At 40.8% G+C, this 20,011-nt stretch overlaps 1 protein-coding gene across 2 annotated transcripts in view; it reads left to right on the top strand.

The window, feature by feature from the left end:
* Positions 1-7,985, top strand: part of DENND1B (DENN domain containing 1B) — a 151,272-nt gene extending 143,287 nt beyond the window's left edge. For both annotated transcript variants that reach the window (XM_071436022.1, XM_071436023.1), the window contains one exon: positions 667-7,985. In XM_071436022.1, the coding sequence (XP_071292123.1) occupies positions 667-1,218 (552 nt within the window). In that variant the 3' untranslated portion in view covers positions 1,219-7,985. The remainder of the gene's footprint in view (positions 1-666) is intronic.
* The last annotated feature ends 12,026 nt before the right edge of the window (positions 7,986-20,011 follow it).

The raw sequence follows: 20,011 nt of genomic DNA, 5'->3' as shown, positions 1-20,011 counted from the left end.
ACACTGCTTGCCTACAGTTTTAAAACTTTCACCAAGTCACTGCTGTGGTATTAGCCAAAAAAGCTTAGTGTTTTTGAATTCCAGCGCATGTCAGCTGTCCAACACTTACTTTTGCTGAAAGGGATCCTATAGTAGAAGATTTGTTACTGGAGCAGCAAATACTGATGCAAATATTTATAAAGCTTGTAAAATTTTATATTATGAGTGTCACACAGGGGTTAGATTAATAAAATGCCCGGTTTTGTTTGACCAAAAAACTTTAATATTGAAAATTGGTATAATTAATTACTGAAGCAAAGAGGAAATGCCATCTGGTTTTAGTTTTAGTCCCCCTCTCTCTCATATTATGGGTACAAACGAGAAAAGTGTGTCTTTGTTCGCTGTCAAAACTGCTTGTGCCAAGACTGAATGGACAGAGGAGACAGAAATCCTTCCTCTTTGTGGTATCAGAGGCAGTCCTTAGGCTAAGAGACAGTGTTCTGTGAGGAAATGTAAAAACACTTGGCCTTGCATTGTGTCTGGGATAGTTGTTTTGTAATGCTGAGCCCCAAAGGGAATCCATGATTTAGGAACATACGAAATCCCTTCCAGTACTTGTGTTTCAAAAATACCAGTGTAGAGATGTTTCTTGTGACATTAACTATGAACACATGTTTTTTCTTTCAGAACAAGTCAAATGCACCTAGTGAGAGCAACCTTACCCTGCTCTGCAGCAGTGCTAATGACCAGGCAGAGTGGAACCTTGGCCAGGATGACAGTGTCCTCCATGGGAAGCAGCTACCCCCATCACCAAGGAAGCAAGTTTCTTCTGGTGGCCAGAGAGAATCTCTCTCAAGGATGGAAGAAGCAAAGAGTGGCAAAACCTTTACTACTGACAAGATGGAGACCACTAGTTTGACATCCCTGTCTCCAGTACGACCAAGTGCCCAGTTTACTTCCCTAGAAAGTTTCAAAGCAGGCTTCTCTTCCTGTCAGGATGCAAAGCCTAATGAAACACTAAGCAATACCTCAGAAGATCAGCTCCCAGCAGGTCTTGCTCAACAGCCATCTATTCTGGTCCCTTGGGAGAAAGGTGGGAAGGAAGGAGATGAAACTCCAGAAGAAGGTGGACTTCTTCAAGAAGTGGTGTCATTATGTAAACTGAATTCTGCTTTTCACTATGGTTTAAATATTTCAAAGGATAGCTTATCCAGCAGTAGGAGTGGAAATAAAACGTAAGAAAAGTATGAAAAGAGAAACTTGACTCCCATCAGATGTTAAAGGGAGACTACTCAGGACTCCATGTAACTCCATGTAAGATGATAACCAAAAAAATGAAAAGGAATAAGAGATCTTCAGTTATAAAAATAATTCTCTTCAGTTGAGTATGCATTTTCTGCCATTGGACGTCCGCTTCTACGTTTACTCAGTTCATTTGTTGGCTGTAGTTAGGTCCATGAAATGGAACTAAATGTATGAATGCACTCTCAAATCAGGTACTAGTTAGTCTCTATGTTTAAAATACAGCAAGTGTATGGTGCTTCCTAGCATTTGCTTCCTCTAAGCAGCCAAGGGTGTCACCTAAAGGTAGCCAGGTTTTGAAGGTACTATGTTAATCCCATTAGCATGAAATGAACCAAGCAATCTGATTTGTCTGAAATGTACAAATGTTAATATTTGTAATGAATAATAATTGCCTTAATCTTTTGAGAAGGGGTTTAACTGTCTTAGAAGATGAATGCAAATCTACAAAACAGCAATAATGATTTTCCATGGCAGGAATTTGCTTCAGCAAAGGTGGGGGGAGGAAAGGAGACTTTTTATAGATTAAGGAATTTCTTGTGACTATAACTTGGAACTTACTCCAGACTAAAACTGTGGCTCTGTCTTCCAGACTTCAAAAAGGTAGCACGTGGTTTTCTCTCTTCTATAAAGTACATGAAGTGCTGAATTATAATGTGACGTTTATTATTCTGTTTACAACTAAGACACTTTAAAAACACATTATCAGTTTCCCTAGGTAGACTAATTCACCTAAAAATTCTCAGAAAGGAAAGTGTAAGTGGAATTGATAGATTTATATTATTTTTTTATTTTCTGCAGTTTAATAGTTGGAAAACTAATTTGTGCCTGATTTGTAACACTAGAAAGCAAAATTTATAGATTCAGTTTGAGACTGCATATGTCCAACTCTCATTTTAGTCAAGTTGGACAACCAAAAACTTCATTCTAAATTCAGTGAAGAAGACTAAATGGTCCTGATGTATAATGTATTTAGAACAAGAATTTGTCCTCCTTCTGGCAGTATTCCTGACAAATATTTGGATATTTAAAGTCTGAACATTTTTGATACTCTATGAAGCAGCTCTTTAAAATTTTCTTTGTCTTTTCTTTTTCCATCTCACCATACATATCCCAACAACTTAGGACAGAAGAGACACTTAATCAGTTTCAGCAGACTGGAATTGTCAGCTTTTAGGGGTATTTGTGGTAAAGTTGGTAGAAATAGCACATGGGTATAAAAGGAACTCTGCCTGAGAAGAATGTTCTGCTGCTCTTCTAAGTCATGAAACCTTTTTTCTTTCCCTCTTTGTCATGAATGATTTCTGTTAATCTCAGCCTAGGCCTGAATGAGCACATTCCTGGGGTTGGTATTTGGATCAGATTGTACTTTAGTACCTTAATAGTAGTTTGTAGCAGAGTTTCATATCAGTTGCCTCACTGAGATTTATTAATTCATTTTCCATTTCCTGACACAAATGGAAAGGGGGTTTTTGGCTGCTTTCTTACAAGGTAGCTGACCTAAGGGAATTGCTCCATGGCATGGCAGAGGCACTGTTTGGAATCTCACCAGAGAGGCTCAGTAGAGTGAGACCTGGGCTTAGTGCAAAATTTCATAAATTTCATCTTGCTCCAGAATGAGAAGGGCTGGGCCAGTACTTGCCACTGAGGATGAGCCTCCAGAATTAACTTTTTTTAATCAGTGCAACAAAGCTAAAACATAGTAAAAGTGAAAATCTTGCCAAAATATGTGTGTCTGATCAAGCCATGAACATTCTGGAGGGCATCTGCATTGCTGGAGAATCTCAGTGTTCCAGAGTTAGCAGTTGTACATCCAGAACTCTGTACTCCAAACTATTTGTTTATTCTTTGGTTTCCTCTTGTGCATCAACATGATATGTTGTGAACTTTTGCAATAACAAAAAATGTTACTTGGCAAAATATTTTGCACTATTAGAAATCAAAAGTATCATAAAAATAATTAAAATCTTCACTCTCAGTGTTCCAAGTGGGTCAAGCCAAGTGGCTCATGCGCTGTTCAGATGAAAAAGTTCCAGAGTAACCTGATGGTTCATTGTTTAAAGCTGGCATTAATGACTTGAGGGCATTCTTCTCCCTTGTGGGTAGTAAACATTGCCCAAGCATGGTGCTGCAGTAGGCAATACACAGATTTTTGTTCTTGTAGCACTTCTCACTCCTTCTCATTCATCTCCTTGCATTTTGTGGTGAGAATTTCAAAGTTCAAATTTTCCTTTCCTCTGCACTTCACATGATGTTTCTATCCATGGTGCAATCTAAGTTGCTTTGTTTCCTTCATTTATTAAAGTTAGTAAACAGTATCAATGTTTTAAGGAAGAAAATAGAAAAAAACCCAGAAATTATGGCCATTATTACTTTAAAAACCATCAAACACCTAAGTCCAGGAATGCTGCCAGAAAATGGTTTTCAAAACTTACTGTCTAATACAGGCATAAATCTTACTGGCTTTACATGAGGGTTTGATACTGAACAAATGATCACATAGGTTGTTCCATTTTCACCTTTGTGGAATAAATATGGAAGCCATGTGAGACTGCCAGTATTCTTAAGTTTTTATAAGGATCATAAAATTGAAAGTTTGATAGTGGAATCTTTCAAAATTGAGGCATTGTAGTAATAATTCACTGCTTCATGGAGTGAAAATGCAGGCAGAAAAGAAGTAAACAGATTTAATAGAAGATGTAACATTCAATTTAGAATTATTTTAATTTCAGTCAAAATGTTTCTGTGCTTATGCTGCATTGTTTCCTTACTATTTACAAAGCTCATAGTTTGTTTACAATCATTAAATAATATGTCTTTTTTGGTTTTGAACCTTGTATGGGTTCAGAAATAGCTTTGTCTTATATATATGTTGATTTTAACTGTAGGTACATTTTTTACTGTGTAATATATAGGATCTTTTCCACTTACTATCAGTGATCTTTTAAAAAGGCTAATATTTGTGCCTTATTTGAATAGAATTGCCAGTTACCAAATAGATAAGAGTCCAAACTCATATTTCTGGTTCAACACTCTTGTTCTCTGTCCTTGTGATAATATAAAATTGTTTGTTGGCTACATATGCCATATTTTTAGTACCACAGTGGGTTCTATATTAAGATAAATTTTCCAGGTCCAGTACTTTGCAAGTTTTATACTTGTATGCTTTTTAGTTGTGGAAATCCTTCTAGTGTCTTTGAAAATCATCAACATGGATCACCAGCTTCTGGTGAGAACTGAATTCTGCTCAGTCAGAGCTCCTGTGGTCTTCTTCAGAGGCATGTCTTTTCTTCAGGATCTCAAAAATCCTCCTGTTTCTCCTGTTTAAGGGAGATACCAGGTTATTTGATTAAGCTTTTTGGTCTGTTAGTTACACATAGGAACAAATTTCCGATGTTGAAAGTCAAACCAGGACTCAAGATTAATATTTTTGCATTTATTTTGCATAGATGTCTGCCTAAAATGAGCCGTATCACTCATCTGGTTTGGGAGCAAAAAGTAAGGGCAGTGGAAAGACAAAGGGATTCCTGGATTCTTCCAGTGCAGAGTGGTGAAGCAGAGCCTGGAAGTCCACAGGAGAGACAGTAACTTGGAAGAATTCCAGATTTCAGTTCTAACTCAGTTACAGTGGTTCCAGCTCAGTCTTGTAGGTAAAAGTAATGCTGCCTGTGGAGTTAAATCCCTGTGGGATTTGCAGAATGGATAATATGTTGTCCCAGTCAGAGCCTTCCCATTCACGTGTGTAGAGATGAAACGAGGAAAACTGCAGATACCAGGGAAGGGCTATGGATGCAGAGGTGATCCCTACCCACCCTCTATGCATGCAGAGGGCAGTCTGTGTAGAATAGGCAGTGGTTTGCTCTTCCATCTCACATTTTTGGGCATCATGTAGTTCTGAAAAATAGACTTGTTCTGAAGAAAAAATGTAGTTGTAGAAGTTGTCATAGAAGTTGTCGACTGAACCCTTCCTTGTCATTTAGCATTTCAGTGGTGCTGCTGCTGTTTGGGTGGGATCATCAGAAACTCTCAGCGCTGGCTGAAGTCCCCTCTCAGGCATTGTAACACAGACTTCAGGCAGAGTTTTAGACAAGTGCTGGGTGCTTCTGAAAATCCCACCCAATCTATTAGAAGAGTGTTTTAGACCTTAAAATTCTGTTTTAGATGTCTTCTCAGGTTTTAGGATGAGCTAGTTTACAACCTCGTGTTCTTGTAACCAGTGTAAAGTCTAGGCAAAAGAACAGTTAACCCAGGTGTTTAAAACAGCTTCTCCTTATCCACCTGCAGTCAATGATACTCAGTTCTACAGAACAATGTTTTGTTGGTGCAGCTGTCTAATAGAATTGCTAGGAGCATCTAAAATACTTTCTCTATGCATGTAAGTCATCAAAGAAACATTTCATGCAATAATCAAGTGCCAGCATGAGGCCCTTTTGCAAATGCCCCTTGTGTGATCCTGACTGTACCCTGTCCTGCAGGAAGAACCCCTAACCATGGACCTCCCTGACTCCTCAGGGAGAGCTCAAGAGGAGCTTTATTTCCAAGAAGTTAGCATCTCCTGCCTTGGCACCAGCCTCTAGTCCAGGTGCTGTGAGACTCTAGCCAGTGTATTATTCCCAACAGCCTGAAATTTCAGGCTAAACAAATGTGGCTAATAAACAGCTTCTGTATTGCAAAGCTCAGGATGGTGAAGGCTGTCTGTTCCCATGGTATTGCAGTAAATCTTTGAAGAATGAATGTAGAAATAACTGCACCAGCAAAACCAATATGAATAGTGGTATGACTTGTCTTCAGTAACTTCTTTGCTGCCATTAGGCATGTGTGTCTCTGTTTGCTTGTTAGCAGAATCTGAGCTGATGAGAACATGTCCTCATCTTCACCCCAGGAGCATGGACCACAGCTGGTCTAGAATTCATGGTCCTCAGGGTGTTGAAACTAAAGGAATGGAAAGGGATGATATGGTTGGTTTGTGCAAAACCTCCCTTGATCCGTTTTGTAATGTCTGTTCCACAGTTCAGTCAGTGGCCAGTTGAAAGTACTTGACAGGTCTTTCTGAAATCTGCTTCACTTATTCTTTTAGAGTTTCCTGGTGAGTCCACAGCCACCTCAGGCTAGAGGGACATCCACAACCCACATAGCTGGCAGGGCCATTGCCATCCCCTGCTGGGCTGGGGTATGAAGCAGGTAACACAGTTGGAAGTTACTCCAAGGTGTACTGTAGAAAAGGGTACTCAATTAAAATGTACTATTACTTAGCTCAATACTAACAACACCTGTATTTAGAATCCAGTAACAGTATTAGCATTTGGAAAATAAGTTGAGTTCAAGTATGTTGACATTTATTATGATTCTGTGTGAATTAATGTTCTTTCTGTTAAAAATACGGGAGCAACGTGGTTGGAAGGGGGAAATGTGTTGACTTTCAAATCTTCACTGAATTTTGTGCAATATTACCCCTTGTTTCAAAGTAATTTAGTAGTGCACATCTGCTTTCAAGCAGACTCATGAAATTGTATTTTTTAGAAATGTGTAAAATTACGTGTAACTTTGAAATACAGTTGTATGATAAAAACATGAAGAAATCTATTCTAATGAGGCAAATGTATATTTCTAGTGACTGGGAATGATTGTGGATGTCACATTCTGTAGGAATAATAAGGCCTAAGCCAATTTTCACATACCAGTAGTTGCAGGTAACTCTTAAAAGTAAAACCCGGTTAAATTAAAGTAAGGATAACTCTTAGAATTTATGATATTTAGTTTATGCTTTGATCACTTGTTAATCATAAAAAAGGTGAGGTGTTAAGCACTGTTTTTCAGGACCAGGACCAGCAATGACCACAAGAATTTAGTTTGTGACATCCATAATTATCATAAGTCATTACTTAAAACATCTACTAATGTTGCCAGTATCCTGTTAAGTTTTTGTAAATTAATTTCTTTGTATATTGATGTACATTTTCTTTTAACCTTTGATTTTCCTTGAGACCTTCTTTAAATTAATATACTTGAATGAGGCAATAAAGCACTGTGGAAGAGCTAATCTTGGTGCAGCTTGCACACATGCACATCACATCTGTTACTTCATGATTTTTGAGGAGGAAGAGCAATTTAAAATGCTTAGATGTTTGGCAAACTGTCAGTTTGTGTTTGTTAATTTTAAATCTGTGCCAGATATGATGAGAAATGCCTCGACATGGAACAAAGCGACACCATGTAATCTTGATGCTTCTAATTTTTTTTTTTATAACATTTTTTTGGTGACCCTTGAAAACTATTCCCTGTAATGTCCCTTATTGTGCATCTTTAATACTTAAAAGAGAGGCATAAAGTACAGGATACATTGAGATTTTATTGATAATTTTGAGATTAAAAAAACTCACACACCAAACAACCAGCATTGTCCTTACAGTTTTGAAAATTTAGTTAGTTACTGACCTTTTAACAAAACTGGAGCCAAATTTACTCCATGCTTTTGCACCTTCTGGACTACTGTTCAAAGTCATCTTGAGAACTGTAATTCTGACCTTAGACTACTGTGAGTAGTGCACTGTCTAGATGTATTAAGTGAGCTGTGATGTGTGCTGTGGTTTGTTTTTTCTTTTTCCTTCCAAAGTTTGTGGCATCAGTAGAAGTTTTTGGTGAATTCCACGTGACCGTAAAGTGCCCAACACTGTACTATAAAATAAAATTTAACAATATCCAAATTCCTTGGGTGATGCAGGTTCTTGTTTGATGGGTTGATCTGAGGAGCATTTTCATGCTTATCAGGCATAAAGATTGAAATGATCCAGTATTAGTTTGGAAGTTTTTCTCCATTGAATGAACATTTCATTTTCTCAAATATAGAGAAAGCAAAATGTGTTTCCTTGAATGCAATAATGAGTTGATTAGTGCAAATGTTAAATGTTGATGTCCTTTGAATTTCCAGTGATATTTTGAATCTTTTAAAAATCTTAGCTAATAATTCTTTTTTGTTAAACAGCTTTTCTTGGGCTCTAGATCTTCAAATTACTGCCAAAGAAGTAGGTATATTATCTTTTTTCATAGTCAAGAAATCAACATATTAAGGAGAATTAAGCAAGAAGGTACAGTAATAATTGATGGGTGCTCTGGTTTGAACCTTTCATATTAGATGTTAAAAAAGGTAATAATAATTGTGATCTCAGCAAGTATTTTTGTACTGCTCAGGCAAGTATTCCCATAGAGCTCTTGGGGATCCTGCTGGGAGGGAGGAGGGCTGCCTGACCTCCTGTGATAGCTGTGGTGGGATCTGCTGAGGGCCAGACTGTGCTGCTGAGAGCTGCTGGGGCCTCCCCTTTAACAAATCTGGACAGCCCCTGTCCCCTGGGCCTGGCTGCAGCCCCTCTGGCACCTGGTGGCCCTGTGTGAGCCCCTGGCACAGCTGTGCCCTGCCTTCATCCCCTCCCTCTGCTCTGGGGAGAGGCTGCTGCACAAAGCACCTCTTGGCTTCCAGGGAAATGGGAGCAAAATGAAGGTAGGTTTTATCTGTAACTTAGGGGGGCAAAAGGACATGGAAGGGGTGAGGTGACCCTGGCTGGGTTCTGCTGCTCCCTCCTTCTCAGGGGAGGGCTCCTGACTCTTCCCCAGCTCCAGCATGGAGGAATTCCTCCATGGGCTGTGGGTGGATCTCTGCCCCCATGGACTGCCCTGGGCTGCAGGGGCACAGCTGCCTCACCATGGGCTGTACCAGGGGCTGCGGGGGAATCTCTGCTCTGGCACCTGGAGCACCTCCTGGAGCAGCTCTGGCACTTGGAGCAGCTCCTGGAGCATCTTCTGGAGCAGCTGCTGCCCCTCCCTCATCACTGACCTCGCTGTCTGCAGAGCTGCTGCTTTCTCCTACTCTCTCTCCTCTCTCTCAGCTGCTATTTATTGCACAGGGTGTTTTCCCCCTTGACTGTGTTATCCCAGAGGTGCTGCCACTGTGGCTGATCAGCTCAGCCTTGGCCAGCCATGGATCTGTCCTGGAGCTGGCTGGCATTGCCATCCCATGTCCATCAGACATGGGGGAAGCTTCTCACAGAAGCTTTTTAATGTAGTTCAGGTGTATCGCTGTAATTCAGCCAGAATTTTCCATTGAATGGCTATGCAGTATAATCTGTTATTCACTCTTCTATATTAAAGGCATTTTGATACCTTATGCAGGCAAACCATAGACACTATGGTTTCAATATTTATACAGTCAGTCCACAACTGATGAGAAAGCTACAAATTATCTTGATACAAAACAATGAGGGTGTGATTTTAACACTTGCTGTTAGATCTGTGCTAGCTTACTGCAGGCAGCAGAGTGGTACCAGCTGTGAAGTGTGGTAGCAAAGGGATCCTCACTGCTAGATTAGCATGGCACATCTTGTAGTCATTCCTTTGATTTTCCAGTAGATGTGTTGAAATTCACCTGTTAAAATGATAGCTATGAAAATGAACTTTTTGTTGTAGGTCCAGATTGAGTCAATTGAAGACTTTATAAAGAGAATCTTTGCTGAAGGAGCAGGGAGCTATGAAGTCTTTCAGGTAAAGTTCACCTGATTTCCTTAGTTTTTATCTCAGGGCATTTGGGAGTATGGTTGCAACTTGCCTTCTGTGGATGTTTGAGTTGGGTTCTTTCAAGCCCAAGAATGAGAAAGGACTGAAAAAGAGAAGGTAGTACCAAAAGGCAGTCTAAGTTAAGTGGGCAGATTTTCCACAGATGGTGCAGCAGGACTCTTCCTGTCAATACAGTACCAAGTGTCTGATAACTCAGAGGGGTTTGGGGTACCAGCCCCATGGTACCAAAGCTGGCTTGTCTATTAGCAGTTGTGTCATTTGAGGGAAAAATGCAGCTCAAAGCACTGATTTACTGAGGACTTACTTAGAAGGAGAAATGAAAGATTCTCCTATTCATTAGTAAGTTCTTGGTTGTGCTTCAAAAGCAGATGAGAATTGCTCTTGCAACTCATTTTCACACAGTGCAGCTGCAGCCGATCCTGAATGATGGGCAAAGCATTTCATTTTCATTCCAGAACTCACTGTGTGTTAACCTCATGTTCACAAAATGAAAAATAACTTTATCAAATTCAGGGATTTAGATTTTTATTTGATGTGACAAGCAATAACAACAACAACAACAAAAACCTAAGCAATGCCCGGAGTGTTGTTGTGGGTTTGCTGGTATTCAGATAAAGCTGAGTAGAGTCTGTCTGCAGATTTTCACCAGTCAGAAAAAAATGCTAACAGCTTCTTGCACTTCAAAAGCCCAGAGGCAGTCAATCCTGTTGGAAATCATGTATGAAACATAAACAAGTACTAGTTCTAAAAGCAAAGTTTGGGAAGCACATTTGGAATATGCTATGGGCTGTATATTATTTCCTTTCTGTGACTGCCTGTTTCACATTCCTTCTGAAAGTTGAAGGGCTGGGCTCCTGATGGTGTACTGCTCCACTGATTTTTTATTTTTGGGTTCACTTCTTCTCTCAAATAATTGTCACTGAAAGATTGGGAAGAAAGCGGCAACAAACCCCCACCATACAACTCTGAAAAAGAAAGGTACAGTGTGGCCCACAAGAAATCTACTAAACTTGGTTGCAAGGCTTTTCCTATTAGGTCTGTTATGTGTTTGTAATTGTTAAGTCCTAAACTACTCAGTTTCCTGGATGAGACACAGTAGAGATGTACTCTGTCATGTACAGCTTACACAATCACTTGCCTACAAAAGTTTGTTTTCCAGCTGTGTATAATTCTGTGAATAACTCAACTAAATTGTGGTACTCTGCCTTGAGATGTGCTTTAGAAGTGGTAGCTCCAGCAGAAAGTTCTGTCCTGCCTTCAGACCTCAGCTCAGTTCCATCCTTGCATTGGCTCCACATTCAGTAATACACCACTGCATGGAGTCAGCAGTGTTCTGTTCACTGCTCCTTTTGAGAAAATAACCTGTTAATATAGTGCCACCTGTTTAGCAATGAGGAGGATTATGTACCTAAAATGTTCAGCTGAATAATACATACAAACATCTGACATTTGGCCTGCTCTGAGAATAGGCGACATGCTTATTTAACGATTTCGAAAATGTTAAAATGGTGAGGTAGAAATTAAAATGTCATTTTAAAATATTTGTATTTAACTTATCTGATTCAGTCCTATTCTACATTTCCCCTTGGCATATTCATACTGGGGGTCACGGCAGCAGTCTGACACCACAGATCCTCTGAACGATATCCTGAACATTGTTGGCATTTCAGCCTAATTAGTTGCATCCTATTTTGTGATTTGTCTTTGGTCCTTTGGGTTGCTGGCCCAGGATTTTTTTTTAACCTTTTTCTTTTTATGCTCATCATCGTCTCATTTTAAATGTCAACAGACCAGTATTTGTGTAATTGATTTTTTCCCCTTCTTTTCTCCCCAATGTCAGAAAATTTGACAAGCAATTTCTACATCTGAAGCAGGCTACACAAGAAAAATACATCCCAGGACTGAGTGACAAACACAAACTAATCCAGTCTGTGCAGGTCCTGAGCGCAGCCACATATTTTTCTGGCCAGTGCTCACAGTTACCCATAGTTCTGAAGCAGAATGATCTTCTCTGGGACTGGTTTAATCATTTGTGCTAGCACTGGGCCACCCCCAAAGGCAGATCTGCATCTTCTCTGTTGGGCTCTTTTCTCATGCAAAAACCTGCTGGAGCTTCCTTCTCCCTGGGGTCAGGTTTATCACAGTAGTCTATGATCCTGCCACAGATCCCACTGGAGGAAAAGGCTTGGCACTGGGCTTGTTCAACTGAACATTGAGGTTTTATACATTCCAGAAAGAAAGTCTCCAACTGCTGGTTTGCTTTAAATGACCCTCACTTGTGGCCACAGGAATATTTAAATCTCTGGAAGAGCTGCAGTCACTGACACATGAGGATGCACTGCCAGAAACTGAAGAACAGGAGCAGGGCACCTCTTGCTCTTCTGGTTTGCTTCTTTTCCTGCTTTGTCACTGGGATCTAGGTCGAGGTTGCTCCTTTGTGGGTGTTTCTAGGTCCTTGTAGCCAAGGTGTGAAGCACTGTTCCCACAGTGGTGCTGCTGGCAGCCAGGAAGGAGAGCCTGATGCTTTTTTCTCCAAAATATGCCTGGGCTCCCGGCTGGTCCTAAAGTAGCTGTGGTACAGGCAGGGTGCCCTGTGTCACTGGATGCCCACAGCTTGTTGTACGGGCATCTTCTCCCTGCTTGCTGAGGAGGGATCAGAAGCAGTTAAGGCTGCATTTATTTGTTTAAACTGTTCTGTCCTTCAAGCAAAAATGTGTGGAAACACTTGTCACGTCTCCCCTGAAGACTTCCACTTCCCTAATCTGCCTAACAATTGTGAAGTTACCTGTGCAGAACTCCTGTTATCTGTGAGCCAGCTGCGTGGGAGACACTCAGTTGTTTATTTTGGGGGGCAGAAAGCAGCTCTGTACCCTGAGGCTTTCCATGCCCTGACTGCCTGGGCACTGCCAACACACAGCACAGGTGACAAGGGCCAGAGCCACCATGGTCACATTGCCTTAGGGTGGCCCTGCTCTGCCTTCCCTCCCACTCCTCCCCTGCTGCTGCTCCTGCCGAATCTCTGCTGCCAAGAAGGGTTAGTGCAGGTGCCAAGTGAAACGGAGTGGGTTTAAATTGGAAACACACATTTTTGTCAGCGCTGGTTATTACAGTGCGTGCCAGTGGAAATTGAGCTTTTGCTGGAACTACAGGTGGAACCTGAAAGGTCACACACAATATTGAGCTGAGGAGAATGGCATGCTTCAAATGGTGCCATGAGGAGCATGGAACCAGATGAAGGCCCGTGTGGCTTTTCTCTGATCAAAATAGATGATTGAAAGCCATGATTTGGACATGCCTGTCTCCACGGTGCTTGACAATGTTAGATGGATTGCTGGGGAAGGAATTGCTTTGTCAAATGTCTCTGGGGAGAGAAAAATCATGGCCTCATAAAATCAGAAATTAAAAGCAAGGTTTGTGAAACCAAGTCAAAAACAACAAAGCCACTCAAATTGGTTGCAATTTAAAATCTCCCGATATTTTTTTATCCAATAAATATAATTTGAAAGAATGTAAACTCAGAAAAATCACAACTGAATTGAGACCTCTGCCTGGCCTTCAGTACTTCACCTGTGCCTTGATTCATAATTTATGCCCTGGCTTTTCACTGTGCAAGAGGTCTTCACACCTCATGGCTTGCATTATAGATGGAGGAGTTTAGGTTAAAAACATGCTTTTACTGTGAGGCTTGGGATGCTGCCCGCTCTCCACATCAAATTCATGTGTGCAATTTAAACAAGACCTCACTCTGCTCCCAATAAATGCACACCAGATGTATCTTTTATAAATGTTAGGTTTTGCAGCATCTTGACACATGCCAGTAGTTTGAAGGCTGTGCATGCTTCAGTGGGGCATGAAAGCCCCATCCATTCATTCAACTGTGACATCTTGCAATAGGCAAAATTCTAGTGGTGTCAGCTATTCACTGCTCAACTTTATTGAGTTACAATGCCTAATCTGATGCTCTTTTTTTGAATTGTTTTCAGAGGTGTCAGTTTTCTTTAGCTGAGAGGTGATTGAATAGCACAGGAAAAGGAACTTGGCCAAAATCCTCTGATCCGTGATTCCTGATGTTATGTGACATTACACATGTAAGGTTTGTCCTGCAGTGAGACTTGGGGCTTGTGTTAAATAAAACATGGAGCAGACATTTGGGGCTGGGGAAAAGACTTTGCTGTCTCTTATCTGGAGACAAGATTTCTGCTGTAGGACTGTATTTATTATGGACATTTTAAAAAGCGTGTCAACTATTTTCTCTATTTAATACTGTAAATTAAATGAAGTTTATTGTTAATTAGCATCTGTGGAACAATAATCACTAGCCAGATGTAGACAATGACAAAAATTGTGGCTTAGCTTATCACTGGCCAAAAACCTGGATGGGCCAGATGCTTCCTCATGTTCTGCAGGAGCAGAAGGTGTATTTTGGAGATGTGGGAAGGGAGAGGATTCCCCACCTGAGAATGGGCAGCTGCAGCTGGAAAGTAGCATGATCTATAGGTGTAAGTCTGTGAAATGTACTTTGGAAGTTTCAGATCACTCAGTTGTACTCAATAGAAGGATAATTCAATTTTGTTGAAATGAGTAAGAATTTTTGTGCTTCCTTGAGCGAAAGAAAGTGAAACAAACCCATGGTGGTGGTGGTGGTGGTGTTCCTCTTCCAGAGAACACAGAAAAGCAGTGTTTTCTATTTAAACACCACAAGGTCAGATCATGATCATCTTTGGAGAATGAGGTCTTAGCAACATTCACTTACTAAAATATTGGCAAATGTGAGTTTCATGGTTTTGGAGCTGTTCCTCATGCTGAGGCTTAAGAGATGCTATTGATCTAGGCAGTGAAATACTCTTACCCAGAAATCCCTTTGGCACACTTGGATTCTCCTGCTTTAACTTGTGTTTTTGAAGAATACACAAACTTTTATTTAGATGTCTGAAAAACAATAGGATTGGAAATTTTTTTTTGTAAAAACCACCTAATGATGCTTAACATAGCCTGTGGCACAGAGTTCCTCATGGGGAATCTGTGACATGGAAACAGTGGCTGGTACACACTTATCAAAGGAGGAGATAAGAGTAATACCTTGAGGGATTTGGATTCACCAAAGTACTCTGTGGTTATTTGGCAGTGCTCAAAGTGCCCTGCCCTGGGTGCACAGTGCTGCTCTGGCTGCAGCACAGGATGCTGCTGCTTGAGTTTGGTTGGTTACATGCCAACATACTGAGAAAAACAAATTCTCACAAAAGTTTACATTCATCTTCTCTCCTGAGTGTATCATTTTACAAAATGAGCTGTTGTTGCCAAGAGAATTTTCAGCAACCTCTTTGCCTTCCTGACAGACCTTTAGAGGGCTGGGGTGAGCACAGATGCCTCTTCCAAGAGGATCAGAGGACCGGGTTGTGGGAATGGCAGGCCTCAGCTGGGAAGGAGACTGCAGAGTAGGGAAGGGACCAGAAGTGAGAGAGAGTTGGTCCATGGCCTCAAAGGCATCTTTTCACTGTTGGGAGTGGTTTCTTTAGGTGCTGCCTCCTTAGTTTCTGCTATTTGCCAAGTCAGCTGCTCCCAGGCCATTGGGGAAGGGCTGGGCACTGCTCAGAGGGAAGGAATTGTGTCTGACCTGGAGGTGTCCTGTTCTGCAGCCAGGCTGCAGAGGAGCTGAACTGCTCCCAGGGTGCCCTGTCAGGGTGCTGGTGCTTTAGAGGCAGTAGGATTCTTGGCTTCTGAGGTTATTGACCTTTACTGAAAAGTAACAGAAAGGCTTTTGAAGAGAGCAGAAAATGGGACTTCCATTAAGTGAAGCAAATCCTTACAGCTCTGCCACTTTTCTGCCTGTGCTCGTCCACAGTGCTGGGAAGGCAGCAGTAATTTCAAAACCAGAGCATATACAGCTTCTCAGCCTGTATAAATTAGCATCTGTGGGGCTGTATTGATTTGTGCCACCCTGGGACCTGGCACAAACACACCCTTTTGATGGCCCAGGACAGTGGGTTGGTGTGGCTGCAGCAGAGGATGGTGCAGATTGCAGTGCTGAGGCTGGCAGCTCCCACTGTGCACCTCATTCCTAAATATGGAAAATGTTTCTTGATCACTTTATTTTTAATGGCAAGCTTGACTTCTTAAACTGTAAATATTGTTCTGATCTGGGGACCATTTCCTCTGTAATTGCAGGATGAAAGAATCCCATAAAGCAAAAATAATACAGGCTTTGATATAATCCTTATTTATTGGTCATTTTTATCCAGCACAGAGCAAAACAGTAATAAGAATAGAGCATCTAAACTATGGCCATATTATGTACATCGAGAGAAGGAACAGTGAATTTTACCTAAAACAGAGAAGGCACATAATGCAAGGTAATGCTCACTGTTTCACAGGTTGGATGCCACCTTTTTCCAAGGCAAAGGGAATAGACCATGAAAGGAGGGTAAGTTGCTTCATCCTTCCCCTGCCTCTGAGTATCTTTGGAGGGATTTGGTGCAGGGCAGACTGTGTTCTAGGCTATCACCTTCTCTTTCTTTGTAGAAGGCTATTAGACATGAAGAGAAGGTTAAATATGTAAGGCTTGGGAGTATATTGAGCTTTTTTTTTTTTTTCTTTAATGGATAGGTTGCAAGTGGTCATAAATAATATATTATACTTCAAGCTTTTGAGTCAAATAGTGAGAGAGATTAAACAAATGGAATTTTATGTGGAGATCCCTCCACATTAGTAGAGGTTACCAGTGCCTTTTTGGAAACCAGAAGCCAATTTCAGTATTTTTTCCTTATAGCAGCACACATGCTCCCCACAACTCCTGGATGTTACTGCTCCTCCCTGAATGTCTGTGCTTCTGTACATTCTATTAAACCCCTCGGCTGAGAAGCAGAAAATACCTTGGCATCTGCTATCTCTGTCTTAATCTGTGGGTTAAATTTCATCAGGGATGTTATTAGACACTCTTTAAAATGTATTCTCTTTTGTTTTAGCTGTTGTTCCCTGGTTGAGACTAGGCCTAGAAGGGTCAGTCTTCCTAACCATGCATATTATGGTTACTATGGCATGTTCATGATGCAACAGCTTGGGGACTTTTTGTGCTTCTCCAGGCTGCCACTGAGCATTTCCAGCTGCAGCATCTACCTTCCTGCTGCCTTTGGATGTTGCTTCATTAATTCAGATTTTCAGGAAGTGTGTTTGGGAATGACATTTGTTGCCTTCTGGGCCTTTTTTTTGTTTGTTGGTTATAAGATCATAGACTTTTGAATATTTCACATTTTAATTCCTCTTTGAAGTAAAACATGCTCCCTGTGAGTTCCTCTACACAGACCTGTTTCAATAGGTAATTCTCATTCCTGACTCACCATCATCCTCCCACTGTTTCCTTTGGCCTCACTGCTGTGAAAGTCCAGCTTCACCCTTGCTGCGATCCAGCTTTTGCCTCCACCTCCCTCAAGTGCCATTTGCTTTCATTTCCTTTTCTTCTCTCATTTTTCTGTGAATTTCCACCATCTTACTTTTATCACTTCCTCTCCACCGAGGCTGACAGCAATCACAACTTACTCTAATCTTAGTTTAAAGGTTTTTCCCCTGCCTTCTGTCTCCTTGACTTACTTTCTACAAACCACATTCATATTTCACTGTGAGATTTTTCTCTTTGTTGTGCTTTTATGGGTGTCTTTTTAATTCTCTAGGAGCATATTCCTCCTGAACTCTCTTTGGTCTGTATGAAAAGTCTTCAGGCTTTCATCTTCTCTGCCTCTTCCTTCCTCTGTACACGCTCCTGGGTATCTTGCTCAGCCCTAAAGATTCTCTCTGTGGCAACACTTTCTGGAATATTTTATTACATCTCTGCAGATTGTTTTTCAGCTGTCTCCCAAATTTCATCCAGAAAGTCAAACCACAGAGAAGAACAGATTTACTTTTCAGCTACTTCCTTATTCTTGTTCTGTCTTTCCTTGTGCTTTCCTTCAAGATAGTTCTCCTGGCAAACTGCCTCCATCTTCAGCTGCTTTCTCCCTTTTGTCATTTTTCTTTGGATGAGGTGATAATTAAGCCTGGAAGGGACCTGCTGATGTCATCTAGTTCAACCTCCTGCTCAAATAAGGGCAGAGTTCAAAGTTAAGATCTTTATTATAACCATTCTACTGCTATTTCTGATATGACCTAATTTCTCTTTTTCTTTCTCTATCTCTGCTATTCCCTGACATCTCTATCAATTTTCTCAGATGACCAGAAAACCAAAAGCATAAAACTGGTGTGTGGAAGCATCTTCTTTGCATCCACTTTGTTAGTCCAGTGCTGCTTCTGCTGCTTGGGCCTAATTCATTCTTCCAGATTTTCCCTGGTGTGCAGTTTGCTGTCCCCAGGCTTTTCCCAGCCTCCTCTTCCTCACTCACTCATAAACCTCAGCAGCAAAGCTTGCTCTAAACCTCTGCTTGCCCCCTTGTCATCACAGCCTCCCATGTCTTTGCCCACTTGGCCACTTTCTTGGCATAGTTTGTCTTTGGGTGTCTCACAGCTTTTTTGTGAGTGGGGCAAAACCCATGGGTATCCACACAAATAATTTCTGCTTCCCTTGGGGTCTCTCATCTTCATGTGCTGCTGTTCTCTGCTGAATCAGTTGCTTCCTTTCCCCCTGCCCAGTGTTTATGTATCTCTCTAGAAATGATCCCACCTAACACACTTTATGGGGTGCTTTATTATGCCTCAGTGGTGCCTCATGGGGCAAAAGCTGGGCTAAAGCAAGTTTCAATTAAAGGCTACTGCTTCTGTAATTACATAAAGCCATGATTTGAAAAGATCCAGAGAAAAGAATTTCTGCTCTCTCTTATCATAATTTTAGTTACTTCTTCTTCCACTCTTTCCTCAGTTGTCTTTTGAACTCTCTGAATTCAGACTGCAGCTGTACAACAGCGATTGCATTCGAAATAATAAGCTTCAGAAGTAAAGCTGTAAATTTGGCTGGAATAAAACATGTCATGCATTTTTCCTGTGACTACATTCTGCTTCTCTAACTCAGCTTGAATCCAACTATCCACTCACATTTTCTGTAGAGCCTTGTTTTGAAAGATATTGATGAGGACTGCAAAAAGTCCTGAATGTGCTTACTATCATAGTTACTGCTAATCATCTCATACAAAAATGAATGTGAGTGGCATTGATCTTCAGTAATCCCTTAAGGGGTCATCCAAACTCAATTATGAATTGATCATTAATTGAAAAATGAGTTAAACTCTAGGATACTGAGTTGCATACTCTGTTATGTAACTCCTGGAATAATCATCTGGGGGTTGATGTGTTTGTCTGGGAGGTTTCACCACTGTGGGCACATGTAAGCTGAAGTGCAGAAAGAAATGCCTGCATGCACTTTCCACTCTGTTGCCTCCTTATTGTGGGTTCAGTTTGTGTGGGAGAAATGTTTGTGATTTAATTACTTGACTACATCTGAAAATTGACTGCATGAGTTATAGCTCAATTTGGCCTCTACGTTCCAAAAACCCCTTTGACCTGGGAGCATTTTTGGCACATAGAATCATACATTTGTTAAGGCTGGAAAATACCTTAAGATCATTGAGTCCAACTGTTAATTTACATTTTCAAATGTCTATTTCATTACAAGATGTCTTTGTATCAAATGTTTGTTTCATTGCATTATGTGTCAATGTGATTTTTATTACATCGATGTAATTGTCTGCTTCATTACAAGATTTCTTCCAAGCTTCTCCATTACATTTCATGCATTTGTTTCTTTTTCCACAAAGCAACTCTTTTGCTGCTGAGGTTTATGAGGTAGTTAAATAGGATTATTCCTGTTTTAAAAGAGTAAAATTGAAGCATAAAAATTTATTTGCCTATGATCTTATGAGAAGTCTGAGCTCCAGGAGAAGGACCAAGTTTGTCCCAGTTATTTTCAAGCCAATCTTCTACCTGTAGGCCACTTCTGCCTCTTCCCTGGTATTTTCCATGAGCTTTAGGAAACATTTCTGAGCATGCTTTTTGGCGGCCAGTGTACGTTTGCAATGTGAGAAGCAATAATTTTCCAAAAGGGACCATTGGGTAATATTGTAATAGGAAAAAGGCAGTAGGGTGGATGCACACAATTTGTTTAGGATATTTAGATTTCATGTCTCCTAACAGGTCAGGTTGTGCCCACTGGGTATTTTAAGTCACAGTCTTTTATCCTAAGAGAAAT

The sequence above is a fragment of the Agelaius tricolor genome, unplaced genomic scaffold (genome assembly GCF_023055355.1).
Source record: "Agelaius tricolor isolate 1412-34295 unplaced genomic scaffold, bAgeTri1.0.p SCAF_11, whole genome shotgun sequence".
Taxonomy (NCBI): Eukaryota; Metazoa; Chordata; class Aves; order Passeriformes; family Icteridae; genus Agelaius; species Agelaius tricolor.
This window is presented reverse-complemented; position numbering and strand designations above follow the sequence as displayed.